Raw genomic sequence first — 13,957 nt, 5'->3', positions numbered from 1 at the left:
GGTATTGAACATCAATACGTTTTGATAAGCACAGAGCATGAGAAACAGTCTCCTAACCCTGTTTACCAATTTATTAACCAGGTATTTACATTTATTTTGCCCATTTTAGAGGGTTTAACGTCGTCAAAGATCGTGTACAGCTTGTATTTAGTTAACATTAAGAAACTTAGCTGAAAAAGTAATACTTTGTTGTTATATCACAATGTATTTTAAAATATCTCTAATGATCCCCAGCTATAGCGCTGATTGGTTGAATCAAGGTATTAGAGCTGGACCATAAGTCCAGCCTGTGCGCCCCGTGGCTCTCCCGGCTGAGGGTAAGAGACCGTCACAATCTTACACAATGTGAGGAACACAGTACGCCCCTCTACCTGTAGTGCACAGGAGACTTTAGCAACAACTTTGTTCTTGCCTAAATTGCCCATAAATATAAATGGAACATAAATGAGACATTTGAGTCTATCAACTGTTGACTGATAAAGAGGGTAAACAATGAAGTTCAAAGTGATTAGTTAACGGCTACAATGCAAGCAGAACATCAGATGACAGCCCTATTTTTAATCCGTACAACGAACACGCTGTTGTGCTCTTCAGTTTTGCATTTTAAATCTATAGTGGTGTGTCCCAAGACTTTAAGCACTAGTGCTGCACATACTAGAGGTCTTCGCAGGTCTGCTGGGTTTCTTGTGACGGATATGATCTGGATGATAAATCTGGTCCAAATAATTTTTTTCGTCTCTGTGGGTCTAGTAGGGTCCTGTTGTGTGTGCAATTATATGTAATACCAAAATGAATCTGAGAGGACTCTCATCATCATCACATGGTGCATCATAATCTTTACAGCAATAAAATGTGTCTTTTTAGCCGTGGGTGCATCACACTTCTTCTCTTGTTAGTGTTCCCTCTATTTAAGGCAGTTCGAATTGTGTTTTGGGTTGGATCTTGTTATCACAGGTCTATATTGACTGGACCTGATTGATCTCAGCTTGGGTCTCCTTTTTGATTTCACCTTGTGGGGTTTTGGTAGATCTTCCACCAGTTGCTGAGAAATATGATAATGGAATAGTGAAGACATCTACTTCAAACTACTTTTAAACTATTTCACTTCTTGTACGCGCCTCTTTAATTACTGGGGAAACAAAGTAGGGCCTGTAGTGTCAGTTGAAAGCATTGCTAACACTGCTACCTCCTCTCTGCTCGAATAATATGAAGTAAATTACAGCTAAAAAAAAAAAAAAGAAAAATAATGATTAAAGCAGGGACAAAACACAAACTTTACTGCAACATTATCAATAGTCGGAGATCCGTATTGAGAGATCAGGCGAACCCTCTGCTTGCATTCTTGCACTGGTTTGTCATGAAGTCAAGGGTAACTGTTAGGGGACGTGAGATGCCATTCACTCGCTCTACTTACACTTTCGCTTTGGAATGGGTTCAAGAAGTTCCCGCCCATTTCGCCGTCATCTCTCGGCGTTCCAGGAGGGTTGTTCATGCCCCCCATGTTATTAGGGGAGCTCTGGAGGAACAGAGGGCAAAAAAAAGTGATGTGACTGCATCTTGTAATCAGAATCATTAAAGTGTAGAAAGTGAAGATTCTAAACAAACAGGAGAAGTTCATTGAAAATCAGATTTTTACTCACCTTTGGCAACCCGTCCATATCCCCAGACCCTGAGGAAGTAATAGAGATAGTTCAATTGATTTACAAGGTAAACGTGCTCCAAAATAAACCACTCTTTTATCAGTAGACATATCTGTCAAGCAACAATGTGTTTAAACCCACCTAGTGATCCGTTCATGTGGTGTGGCTCCATGGCTCCCATAGCTCCCATTGGCCCGTCAGGCCCAGGTCCCATAGGGAACTGACAAAAAGATGTAGAGCAAACTTTATAAATGACTGCAGCTTTATTTTTCACAACTGACCTCTGTGGTCTTTTCAGCTTGGGGTGAAGTAGGGATTATTTCCTTTATTCTTCCTGGTTCCTTTCCAGTCGATTCTTATTGAGCCCAGTGTGGCAGTGATATGTTTCTCCAACGCTGACTTGTGCTGCTGCCCAGTGATGTGGTTAGAAACCCCATTTGAGTTTTTGTGGGAAAGGTTGTGTAATTTGAATCATTGCAATAACATCCATAATTTAAAGCCAGAAATCCATCTGCACTGTCTGAAACAGTTACAAGCCTGGAAAGTTAAACATTTCAATAACATTACAGGGCTTTTTCATTAAATAACCAAGTGGATGTGAGACTCACATTGGGTCTGTTGCCTCCCGGTCCGATAGGGTTCATCATTGTATAGATGTTTTCACTGGAGTTGGTTGAATCTGGGGAAAAAAAGGAAACAAATGATTTAGTTGCGCGATATTAAAGAGATAATGTTAATCACTAATGATGATTTTATCAAACAAATGAAACAATGAAATGGGAACACTGATAGTGCTTGTTTGGTGGGAGGGTAAATTCATGCTTTTTTAGTGAGGAAAAGAAATGAGAAGGACATCTATTTCAGACACAAGTGTTAGTGCTGGGGTCATAGTTAGGTGACGCACCACCTGGGCTGGGCATGATGGGAGTTCCAGGTGGACCTCCTCCGCCTGGAGGACCCTGGGGAACCATCGGTGATAGAGGTTAAAATTGCACTCATCAGAACATGAAGAACCAGTGCAATTAAATCATGGCTGTATCAGAGAGAGCTGCTCTTGTTTTTGAACAGATTTGAACTCACCACGTAGTTTCCTGGAGATGAGGAGGAGTAGGCTATCTGCAGGGGGAGACAGGAAACAGATAATCAGATGTGAGGGTCAGAGGATACTCAATATGAATCTATACAGGGTGGACAAAATAAGAGGAACACTTTACAAAAGTAATGCGTATTGCAGAACTGTTCGGATTGTAAAGCTTGTAAATGTTCAGACTGCAGCAAATACATGTTCTTTCAACTCTATAGTACTATTTTGATGCCACAGTTTGTACTGTAAATATCCCTTTAAGTGTCCTTCAGGGAAACATCCATGGTAAAGAGGAACAGTGATCACAAGCATCCCTTGATTAAACTGACTAATGGACACTTGATCTTTGTGTAACACGCAACAAATTACAGAGCAGTATCAACAACTCTCTGAGCTGCTAATGCAAAATGTGAACATCACAAGCATAACGTTTGTGTTTGGCTGGGCTGTTGGAACGAATGGCGCAGCACCAAAGGTTATTTCCTCTTTCTTTGCCCAACACCTTAATGTGGTCATGTGTAAAGGTCCAGGCTTTCTGACTCACAGAGTTAGCATTAGGTCCTGGCCAAGGCCCTCTTCCTCCGGGACCCCTGAGGCAAAACAATGAAAGAAGAGAAGAGAAGAATAAAGGGAAGAGAGAAAATGACAAAGAGGAAAAGATGTTAGGGGCAGAAAAAAGAAAAGGCAACATAAATAAACTCGTAGAAGATCCAGCGAAAGCAGAGATTGACCTGCATTGAGACATAAAGTTCTTCTTTCTGACTCCATGCATGAGGTTTAACTTACATGTTCATTCCTGGCATGGGGCCACCCATGGAGTTTGGAGGAGGCCTCATACCTCCATAATTCTGAAAGGCAAAAAGTTAAAAACTTTAAAAATGACATTCAACAAGAAGTCATTATTAATTCTTTACAATATTCAGTTTGATTTTGGTGATATGTGGTCCAATATGGACCGCGGACTGTTCTGATGGGGTACTAAAGAAACTACAAATTAAGAACAGAAACAAATTTAGCCTATAAGAGCAACTACACCTACATACACAGTAATATATATTTCTGTATCAAAGAAGTCTATGTCAAAACAGTTTAATTACACTAATAGAGTTCTTAACAGTAACAAAAATACACCTGCTGATACTTGCAAAGCCTTAAAGGGCCTAATAGATATATGCAAAATGTGAACCATTGTATCGTTTATATCTCATAGTGATGAGTAAACCTGTAAACCAACTGGTGTCTGAAAGAATAATATATTAGTGTGTGTGTGTGTGTTTGCCTTTGTGGTTTCAGGTTGGTCATACCTGGGGGCCCATGGGCATTCCTCGAGGAGGGTTCATTCTCATCGGTCCGCCCATATTAGGATGTCCTGCAAGAAGAGACCCACAAAGTCACAAACTGACCGCCACGCACATCCCATAACACACTGGTGCTCGTGTAAATCCACATATGGCTCCTCTCTTAAAGTCAGGAGTTAAGACATGTCGCAGACAAAGCTTCATCCTAATCCCATTAGTTGTAACCCGCTGGCTCCTGAAGCTGTAATCTGCAGCTAAAATCACCACGGACCCCTCACTGAGCCAGACACACCCACAACTCTTCAGTCTACACAGGAAAAGAGAACTGTACAAAAATCTAAATAGGTAACAACAGACATTTGTTGGGTGGAGTTTCGTCCTGAAATGACCCGTTCATTCACCCATTTATCAGCTGAAAGAAATGTAATCAAACATTTTAATGATTGATTATTTGTTTAAAGTAATGTGTCAAACAAAAATGCTAAATATTTGTAGGTTCAAGTTTCTCCGGTATGAGGCAGCTTTTCTTTATCTTTTATGATTACAAACTGATTCCTCTGGGTTTTTTATTTTATTTTGTTGACACAAACTCAAATTTGGAAGGCCCCCTCGATGGGCCTTAATCCTTATTCAGGGTTTCTACAGGGTTCACAAAGTTAAATTTAACACTTTTAAAAAGAGATGCGCCGATCTAATTTTTCCGATCTAATCCCGATACCTGGGCTGAGCGTATCGCCGACACCCAATACCGATCCGATACTACTGTTGAATGAAAGAACTTTATACCCTGCCATGTGAGTAAAGGCATCAGGCTTGATATAAACATTTATGCCTCCTTAAAAAAAGGTAACAATTTAACACAGATATAAATATACTTATTATTAACAAACAAAGTGTACATAAGCAGCAAAAATAATTCAATGTAAAGATATTTTAAAATGTAATATGAAACCCTAACCGCTGTTGCAAACATAGAATTGAAGTGACTAGATCGCTGTAACTGTATTGCTGTGTATGATATTAATAACAACGAAATGACTGGATTTGCCTCATTCGTCCGATATCCGGTCCAGCTAATTAAGATCATGGCCTCTGTACTTATAAAACACTTTTAATGACACATAAAATGCAACTTAATACGCTTTTCACAGTTGAATCGGCCAAAGTCTGAAAAATATATGAATGATTCGGAATGATAAGGCCTACGATTATTTAACAAGTGTATAATTGATTGATGTTTATATATCAGTATTGCCCGTTTTGGAAGAAACTGAAACCAATGGTTTTCAGGACCTGCTGATAGATCGTTATTTTCTGAAAAAAAGTTATTGTTTCGTTGGAAATGTACTCAAGATTGATCATTAATGAGAGTAGAGTTGCCATCTATCATAGGCACATCATCTACTATAAAAGTTGGAATTTCAACTACGAGAGCCATCCTAGTCCTTACCTTGCGGCCTTGTGGGGTCCAAACTGTTTGGCAGGAGAGGCTGAGATCCAGGGATTCCCCCTGGAGGCTGAGGGAAGACGGATTATGGAAACATGTCAATAAACTGACTCACTTTCACACTTTGCAACACAGATACTTTGACTTGTTCACCAAAAATGCAACAAAAAAAGACCCTGTCTGCTTAAGTACCTGATTTGGCATTCGGAGTGCAGGGCGCGGTCCACCTGGATACCGTGGTGACATGAAAGGCTGCAGACACGAATGGAGGAAAGAGGGGGAAGAAAGGGTGGGGGTTGAGGGCGGGAAACGTGGGCACAGAAAAAAAAAAAAAACATTTTCATTATTAATAAATCCAAGAGCACTCAAACGGGGGTAGTACTGAAGACACACAGATGGACACAGTGTGGTGTGAGAATGGAGGGTGACACTGAACGATCATCAACACATGCGCCTAGAAACAAAACAAATACACTTAAGCGAGTCAGTGTGTTATGACTTTAAACAATGCCTGCTTAAACACACACTCAAAGTGTGGATTTGTGTGTGTGTGTGTGTGTGTGTGTGTGTGTGTGTGTGTGTGTGTGTGTGTGTATGTGTGTGTGTGTGTGTGTGTGTGTGTAAAGACAGCGCTCACACAGCTCCCTGCACACTATGCCTGCTCTCACTGTGGTGTAAGCTGATTCGGCCTGTGGTCTGCCTGCATAGTTAGAGACACCTCAGGCCAACAACACCGTCCAAAAGCCTTAGAGGAAGCATGTCCACACTCTCTCGCACACAAGACGGAAACCAGAAACCGCAAGTATGAAGAGCCGGGCTGCCGCAGTTAATGGGCAAAAGCTTTAACTCCACAGTTGCATCTGTAGCTACTGTTCTGGATAAGTGTTGAAACACACGCTGACTGAGAATGAACATTTATTATGCCTGAATATAGTGAAAACACTTGAGTAACTCAAAACTCTTTTTTGTGTATAAAATTGGAGTACATACGTGTACCCACGTGCTTTGTATGTATATGTGACGTGTCCATAGAGCCTGTTTTATTTAGAAGGTGCAAGAACAAGTAAGCAGAGGGGAGTATGCTGTGTGCGTATATGCATGTGTGCGTGTGTGTGTGTGTGAAGAGTGGAGGAGGAGATAAGTGTGCAACCCCCCACAAGCTGCTCCGGGGGTGGGGCAAGGAGTGAATTATTCATCCCACACAGGGACGGCCGATTCTGGGCCTTGGAGAGGAGCGGGCCCTGCTGCCTCTGGTTGCTCGGCTTTCATTAAGGAGCTGAGGGGGACCGGAGGGGCCGACATCTACGAGGAGTTTGCCAGAACACGGCTAGAGCTAAGGGGGCTCCGGGGTAGAAGAGGAAGAAGAAAGTGTGCGAGATGTGTATGGAAAGAAAAATAGCTTGCGTGTGGGCAAGGGGTGTGGGGGGATTTAGAGGGAATGAAAGAGAGAGGGGTGTTTGAGAGAAAGAGTTTGCGTCTTACCTGGCCATGGGGTCCCATCATGGGGTTGCTGGGGTTGTGTGGGGGGGGCTGTGCGTGGGGGGACTGCTGAGAGCCGGGTGGACCCTTTAAGAAAGAAGAGCGATATCAGAGAGGGGAGGGCCCAAAAGTGGGCTTTACATCTGGAGGAATTACCCCGATCAAAAATCATAAGAAAAAGGAGGACGACAGAGGGGGGTCAGCGGAGAGTCTTTAGGTTGAGGAGGAAGAAGAGGGGCAATAAGATGGATACATCTCTTTAAAATCTGCAGTTAGATAATGACCTCCTTAACAGAAAACACAGAATAAAAAGTCAAAGCTCAACAGGAAAACAGTTTTGGTTTAATTTCAAGTCCAAACAAGCGATCAGAAATCGATATTAAGCATCATTTTTTGGCTCGGTTGCTTGATGTGTGGCTTTGATGAAAGGGCTGATCCTTGGGACCCCTCAGGTCAATGGACTATGTGTAGTTTTCCTCTCAACCACACGGGGGCAGTGTTGCCACAGGGTCCTTGCAGCAGGACAGGAAGCAGCAGGACAGGCACTAGTGGCAACTTCAAACCACAAAGATGATACTGACAAAAACAAGTTAAAGTTGCAGTTTTTTTCCCTAGCTAACTGTGAGCCGAATTCACTGTGACAATGTATCGACCGAAGCAACCCCCCGAGCTTCTCCGGCACACTGCTGTGTTATTGCCGACATTTCACCCGAGGACAAGAGGTTAACGACCCCTAATAAATAACTCATTATGCAACAGTCTCTTTTCCGCTCTTATCACGATCAGTGCCTTCATCTTTTCATTGCTTTTTTTTGTAACTGTTGATCAGCCAAACCTAGACATTTGAAGACATCACCGTGGCTTCACATTTTATGGGAAATTAATCGATTAAAACAAAAATTGATAATGAAAAACAGGCATTACAGCCATAATCTCTGTCCAGAAAAAGTTCTTGTACATATGCTTGAACATGTGGCCTCTTGAATGAAATGAAGAGAACAACATATTCATATTTCTCATAGTAACACGAAAGGTATTGATTAGGTCTGAAACTCAGTATCGTAACAGGCCTAGAATCGAAAACATTTCAAATGATACCCGGCCCCCAACAATGAGTATGAACCATATTTGCAGCGAACAACCAAAGCTTTCCATTACAATAAGGTCCCTTGAACACAACACACACAGACACACACACACACACACACACACACACACACACAGAGACAGACACACACACACACACACAAACCCTCGCCCAATCTCACTCCCCCACCAATGTTATAAATAGCACTTCCATGCATCTCTCCTCACCCTCTCTCCCCCACCCTTCCCCTTGCTTATTCACAGTCGTACTCTCACTAATCCCCCCCCCACCACCTCCGCCGCCGTTCTCTCAGCACATTGCCTCGCTCTAAGCAAGCAAACAATGGAGTGGTAGGTAGCCACAGAAACAAACACTGGGTCACAATCCTGGTGCCACTGATCTTTCACATTTCTCTCTCTGCTTCTTCTCACCCCTCTTCATCTCCCTCCATCCTTCCCTCTCTCCTTCGTGTCACTCGCTTTTTTTTCTGCGACTCTTCTCCACCACCTTATCGGGCCTCCTGCCAAATGCCAGTGCTGTCCATCACACCACTGCCTCATGGAGGATGTGAGTGTGTGTTTGTTTGTGAGTGTGTGCATGTAGGCCTGTATGTGGTTGTGTATGTATCTGTGTGTGTCTCATTCTCTCCACTCCACAGACAGCCATCTCCCACACTAAAAACATTTCCCTTCACAGAGCCCAGACAGGTCAGAGACGGCGATGGAGATGGAAGGAGTGGAGAGCGGATGAATATGGGATTGAGTCACGAAACGGTCAGAAGAGGAGCCCAGCGAGAGCGAGCCACCGATGAATGAACGGTGTAAGAATCAGCGGCTCTGGCGGGTGCAAACATCGAGAGTGTAATAATAAACGAAGTTTGTAAAAATGTGGGAAAACAAGTGGGAGAATTGGAATTGTGGTGTCATCTGATCAAAGTTGATTATTGATTTTAGAGTAAAAGACTAAATTACCAGACTGTGACCGAAAATGGGTTTTTGATGCAGATACTGACTTTTAAGGGTTATCAAAAATCTGATATGTCAGCTGATGTTATTTTTGTTTTACATGAATACTATACATTATATATGTAGTTATATACAGGTATATTATATACATATACATTTTTTTTTTTACAGTTAGGTGATTTTTTCATCAACTGTAAGTTTAAAAATTCACAATCTTTTAAAAGCTAAATAACACATTTAAAGCCCCAGTCAAAACAACTAATTTTGGTGGTTTTCATGTCTTATTTAGAGTTGAGTGGCTATCTCAGTTGGGGAAATTATCCTTTTTTAAAACAGGACTGAATTAAAGAAATGTACTGAACTTCAACACAAACTAAACCCTTTCCTAGTGCTGGACATGGATTCCAAAGAATATTATAATATTGCCTAAACTTTAAATGATTTGTTTTTGGAGAGTCAGATGGATGAATGGTGGAGAGACAGAGAAGTGTGTTTTTGGAGGTGACGGAGGAGTGAACAGGACCGTGACAGAGGGGTTAAGTCATACCTGGAAGAAGCCTGGGGGCATGGGACCACCTGGCATGGCGTCATTCGGAGGCATGTTGCCCATCACAGGGCTGGGAGCTGCTGCTGCGCTCTGAAACAAACAAAACCCTGTGATTAAATGTGGTGTTTGGTGTATAAAAAGCGTCTGTGTGTCTAACTAGTCTACAGTCATATTTATGTAAACGATGCACTGGCCACCAAATTACTATGGGGGGCAGTGTCTGCACCTGCAATCACAGCACACTTCTGCCCCCCCCCCACCCCCATCTAAAGTTTAATGGTTAATTCAGAAAGATGTCTCCTGTTAAAACCTTTAAACTGTTCCCTCTCTGTGGTAGTGAGGGAGGAGAAGAGAAGCTCATCTTGCAAAACCAGGATACACGCAAAGAGAAAAGTTTTAAGGAGAAACTCCACCAAAATGTTATTCCTACGCCACAGAAGTCTCTGGGACATGAATTCATGAAGTTTCAGTGATACAAAAGAGACCTGTGTACTGGAGAACAGTGCTTTATTGGCCATTATGAGCTGTTACTTTAAGTCAATATCCATTAACTGACAAGGTATGCAATGATTCATGTGATTAAACTCAGTATCCATTATGGTTCATCTCATAAAATCCATGCTGTATTTTTTGGTTTATTAATGAAGAGCAGGAGTGTCATCTCTCAGATGATTCCAGAAAATTCCACTTTTGTTTTCTTGGATGCGATTCAATGCAACAGTGGCACCTTAGCATGGACTGTGGCAATATGGTTAGACATAACTCAATCTTTGGATGATCCTGGAACGACACGGGAGTTGCCAGTTTAATAGGTACAGCCTAATACAGCTATCCAATAGAGTTCATCCAATGCAAAAAGGCAACAACACACAAATATCATCTTGAAAGCTTTACTGTGGGTGTTGTGATAATATATTACAAAAGACTAAAAATGTTGTTGTTTTCATTTAAATTAAACCACTACCGTGCTATCTTTGTGTCATTTTAAACATAAAATTTCTTTATTAGGCTATATTTAAAATGTTTACTACTGGTCCATTTTTATCGCCAGGATAATTATCATTTATTTTATTTAGGGGAGTTTCACTTTGGATTATTTATGCTTAGTTTTAACACATCTTCTTCTACTGCTGCTTTCGTTAGTTTATAATGCATATTTTTACAATGTATATTTTGTAAGGTATGTAATTAAGGTATTTCTATTTTATATTAAATATCAAACAATGTTGGAAGTACTTGAATGCCAACCTCTCCTTAAGTAGGGTTACACTACTGTTTATTAAAATATAGTAACAAGTCATCAGCAAACATGTTGAGTTTCTAGCGCTTCTTAGCTATTGACTAGACGCTGTTATAAGAAGGCTGGAATTCAAAAGATAATTGAAAGCAAGGACCTACTCGAACTCTTAAACCTGTTTGGGGGCGGCCGGTGTCACAGTGGTAAGAGTAGTCGCCCAATGTAAATGTAAGACTGAAGGTCGTTGAGGCAGTGGCTGCGGGCTCAATTCCTACATTATTTTATGAACTACAACCTACACATCTGACACGTTTATAATATATTTTACTTAGAATTCATAAACACACAATAATATAACAGAAAGTACCCGTCCGGTTTCTGTTTGTAGCCAGAGTAGTATTTACCAATCATGTTTGAACAGACTTTGGTTGCATGCGGATAAACAGTCCTTGTGGAGAGCAATTGAGGCGGAGCGCACTGGCTAACAGGCAATTTTGGAACCCATCACCTACCATCTGATGAGGATATATCTGTATTCATATACCGATATCATTTTTTTAGAGACTCCAAGTCTCATTCTCGTATCTCAAGTAGCTAATCAGATCGTAAACAATTATTAGCTGTTGCCCCCAGAGGTTAAATCATCATCAGACCGATAGCCAATGACTTCAGAGACTGGACTTTGAATAAGTTAATAATGAGTTACGCTTATCAGATTTATAGTTTTGAATCGAGAACCTTTATATTTGGTTTTCAGCTCGGACTCTGTATTGGCAGATATCCAAAAACAAAACTTGATCAGGACAAGTTTTAAGCCTGAAGAGCAAAAACACTAGGATAGAGGAGAGGGGGTGAATGATTCAGCCCGGGAGTTAAATATGATATAACTGTATTCTTGTCAACACACATAGATGGAGACGCGTATTCAGAGTGCTTACATAAGCACGCTGGAAAACACACACACACCACACACACACGCAAACACACACACGCACGCAGGGGAGAACCACAGGACCAGAACAGGGAGGGGGTTTAGGACCCAGGGGAGGGAGTCGCTCTCTCTCATACACACACGCGCACGAACCTACTTTTCCACCAGCACGCACACCTAACGAACACACTACATCCATGTGACATATATTGTATGCTTGGACAACAACGCATATTACCAATTACATGCATGTACACAAATACACTCACTGCCCTTCTTCTACTGACTATCTGAAACCAACATAAAAAACAGAAAAATCCCACACGTACACACTGACACACACCTCCCCCCATCTTTATGCAAATTCTGCTAGTGAACATGAGCAGGCCACAGAGTCCCTGGGGAAGAAGCCGGGTCGGCTGCCTCTTTCTCTCCTCCTCCATCCTCCCTTCCTGCCTCTCATCTCTTCTGCATACTTTTTTCTCCATCTTTTCTCCTCTCCGTGACCCCCCTCACTTATTTTCCCAGCACTGGTGCACACACACAAATACACACCTTTCCTGTGCCCCAACCCCTGTACTATTCCTCCCCATCACAACCTCTCAACCCCCCCCCCCCCCCCCCCCAGTAGGGTGTCAGCAGCTTGCAGAAGCTGTTGCTATGGAGACAGGTCCTATCTGCACTCTGTCCCCCTGGCATCCCCCGCTCCAGGAGCGCAGAGAGGGAGAGAAAGAATGAGGAGATGCAGAGAGAGAGAGAGAGAGAGAGAGAGAGAGAGAGAGAGAGATAAAGGGGAGCTTGAGTTAGAAGATACAAGAATGAGGCAGAAGAGGAAAAAAATATGATAGGGGAGGAAAAAACAAAGAAAAAAATGTTACAAGGAGAGGATGTTTTCTTCACAATCAATCACTTGGTCACATTATTGTTGTAGACTATTAATAATCGACTATCTGCTTGTGCATTGCCCAATTTGCTGATTAAAAGCAAACTGAAAGCAGGCAGAAAGCGTAGTTGCCACCAGCGGAGGTAGATTTAGTATGCAGTCGGTCTTTATTAAAACCAACTGGCCTAGGGAAATACAAAGGATCCAACAGTGCTTTTTTAGTTTTTTGTGGTAGCGCCCACAGTCCTATGTCTATGTCTACCTTTCCATTTCAAATTGACGCTCGGAAGTGGCCGACTGGCGGAAAACCTTGAGACAAGTCTTTGTCCTTGAATCAGAATAGCTTGATACACAAAGAAGTAAATATAACTAAAATTGTCTTGTTTACATTTGTGCAGGTAAACAATGACTTGGAAACACAGGTGAACCATACAGGTAGAGCATACCTTTATACAAAGAAACAAGTTCAAGATCTACCGCAGAAATTGATGCTGGCACTAATTAGTTAATATAATGAACATGGCTTTTTGTAGTTAAGCTGAATTATTCATTTTTAGGCTGAATGTATGGAGAGGAGTCTGTAAATGAAGTGCAAAGGAAGCGCCGGGTGGCAGCGCAACTTGAAAGCGCTTTAATGCCTGACATGCAGCAGGAAGGAGAAGAATATATTTCTTTCATTGAAGCTGGCTGAAAGTTCAACAAAACCCACGGGACACATTTTCAAATGTCTGGGAAAATTTACACTGTTTAAACTGTAAACTATATTTTAATGGCCTTCCTCGGCAGCGCTGCACAAACAGTGTCAAAGCATCCCGGAGCCACGTCTGCACAAAAAAATAATACCAGGTACGTTTTTATGTTACCTGGCTATCAATAATACACTATCTGGACTACAGATGTGAGTTGTAGCTCATCGTTATGGTTTCAGTAGTTTTGGATGGAAAATTGCTAACTTTGGCGTTTTTTTAACAGCCTAATATAACTGTCAGTCTCTTTAAAATGATATTTTAAGGATCTATAGACACTATATCAATCAAGACTACAGCAGCTATGTGCCGTTTTAAAAAGTCACACAGCTCGAGTTTAATTAGCTACACATCCATTAATTATAGGATTGGAAATCAGAGTAAATAGTATCTTATTACTGCGTAAACACCGACGTTAAAATAAGATAATGAAAATCTATAATGACTTACTTTTTTAATACAAATATATTCGATTCTACACAAACTAAATATGACTAAGATTGAGCTGATTGTGGCTGACTATTACTAAAGCATTCATTGGGTGTCCTTGTGGCCTAGTGGAGACATACCATGTAACCACACATCCAAATCTGGATACGGGCTTTGCTGTTGC

The 13,957-nt window shown here is 41.6% G+C and overlaps 1 protein-coding gene across 3 annotated transcripts in view; it reads right to left on the bottom strand.

Annotated features, from left to right (window-relative positions):
- Positions 1-13,957, bottom strand: part of LOC310954515 (single-stranded DNA-binding protein 3) — a 37,757-nt gene that overhangs the window by 3,162 nt on the left and 20,638 nt on the right. For 2 of the 3 annotated variants that reach the window (XM_083924005.1, XM_083924003.1), the window contains exons 5-17: positions 9,548-9,637; positions 6,952-7,035; positions 5,662-5,721; positions 5,473-5,539; positions 4,029-4,093; positions 3,511-3,572; positions 3,269-3,314; positions 2,721-2,756; positions 2,545-2,599; positions 2,249-2,319; positions 1,782-1,860; positions 1,641-1,669; positions 1,415-1,516 (exon numbers count right to left, since the gene is read on the bottom strand). In XM_083924005.1, the coding sequence (XP_083780131.1) occupies positions 1,415-1,516; positions 1,641-1,669; positions 1,782-1,860; positions 2,249-2,319; positions 2,545-2,599; positions 2,721-2,756; positions 3,269-3,314; positions 3,511-3,572; positions 4,029-4,093; positions 5,473-5,539; positions 5,662-5,721; positions 6,952-7,035; positions 9,548-9,637 (846 nt within the window). The remainder of the gene's footprint in view (positions 1-1,414; positions 1,517-1,640; positions 1,670-1,781; positions 1,861-2,248; positions 2,320-2,544; positions 2,600-2,720; positions 2,757-3,268; positions 3,315-3,510; positions 3,573-4,028; positions 4,094-5,472; positions 5,540-5,661; positions 5,722-6,951; positions 7,036-9,547; positions 9,638-13,957) is intronic. The other variant, XM_083924004.1, reaches the window with a different exon arrangement.

The sequence above is a fragment of the Echiichthys vipera genome (assembly GCF_963691815.1).
Source record: "Echiichthys vipera genome assembly, chromosome: 12".
NCBI lineage: Eukaryota > Metazoa > Chordata > Actinopteri > Perciformes > Trachinidae > Echiichthys > Echiichthys vipera.
This window is presented reverse-complemented; position numbering and strand designations above follow the sequence as displayed.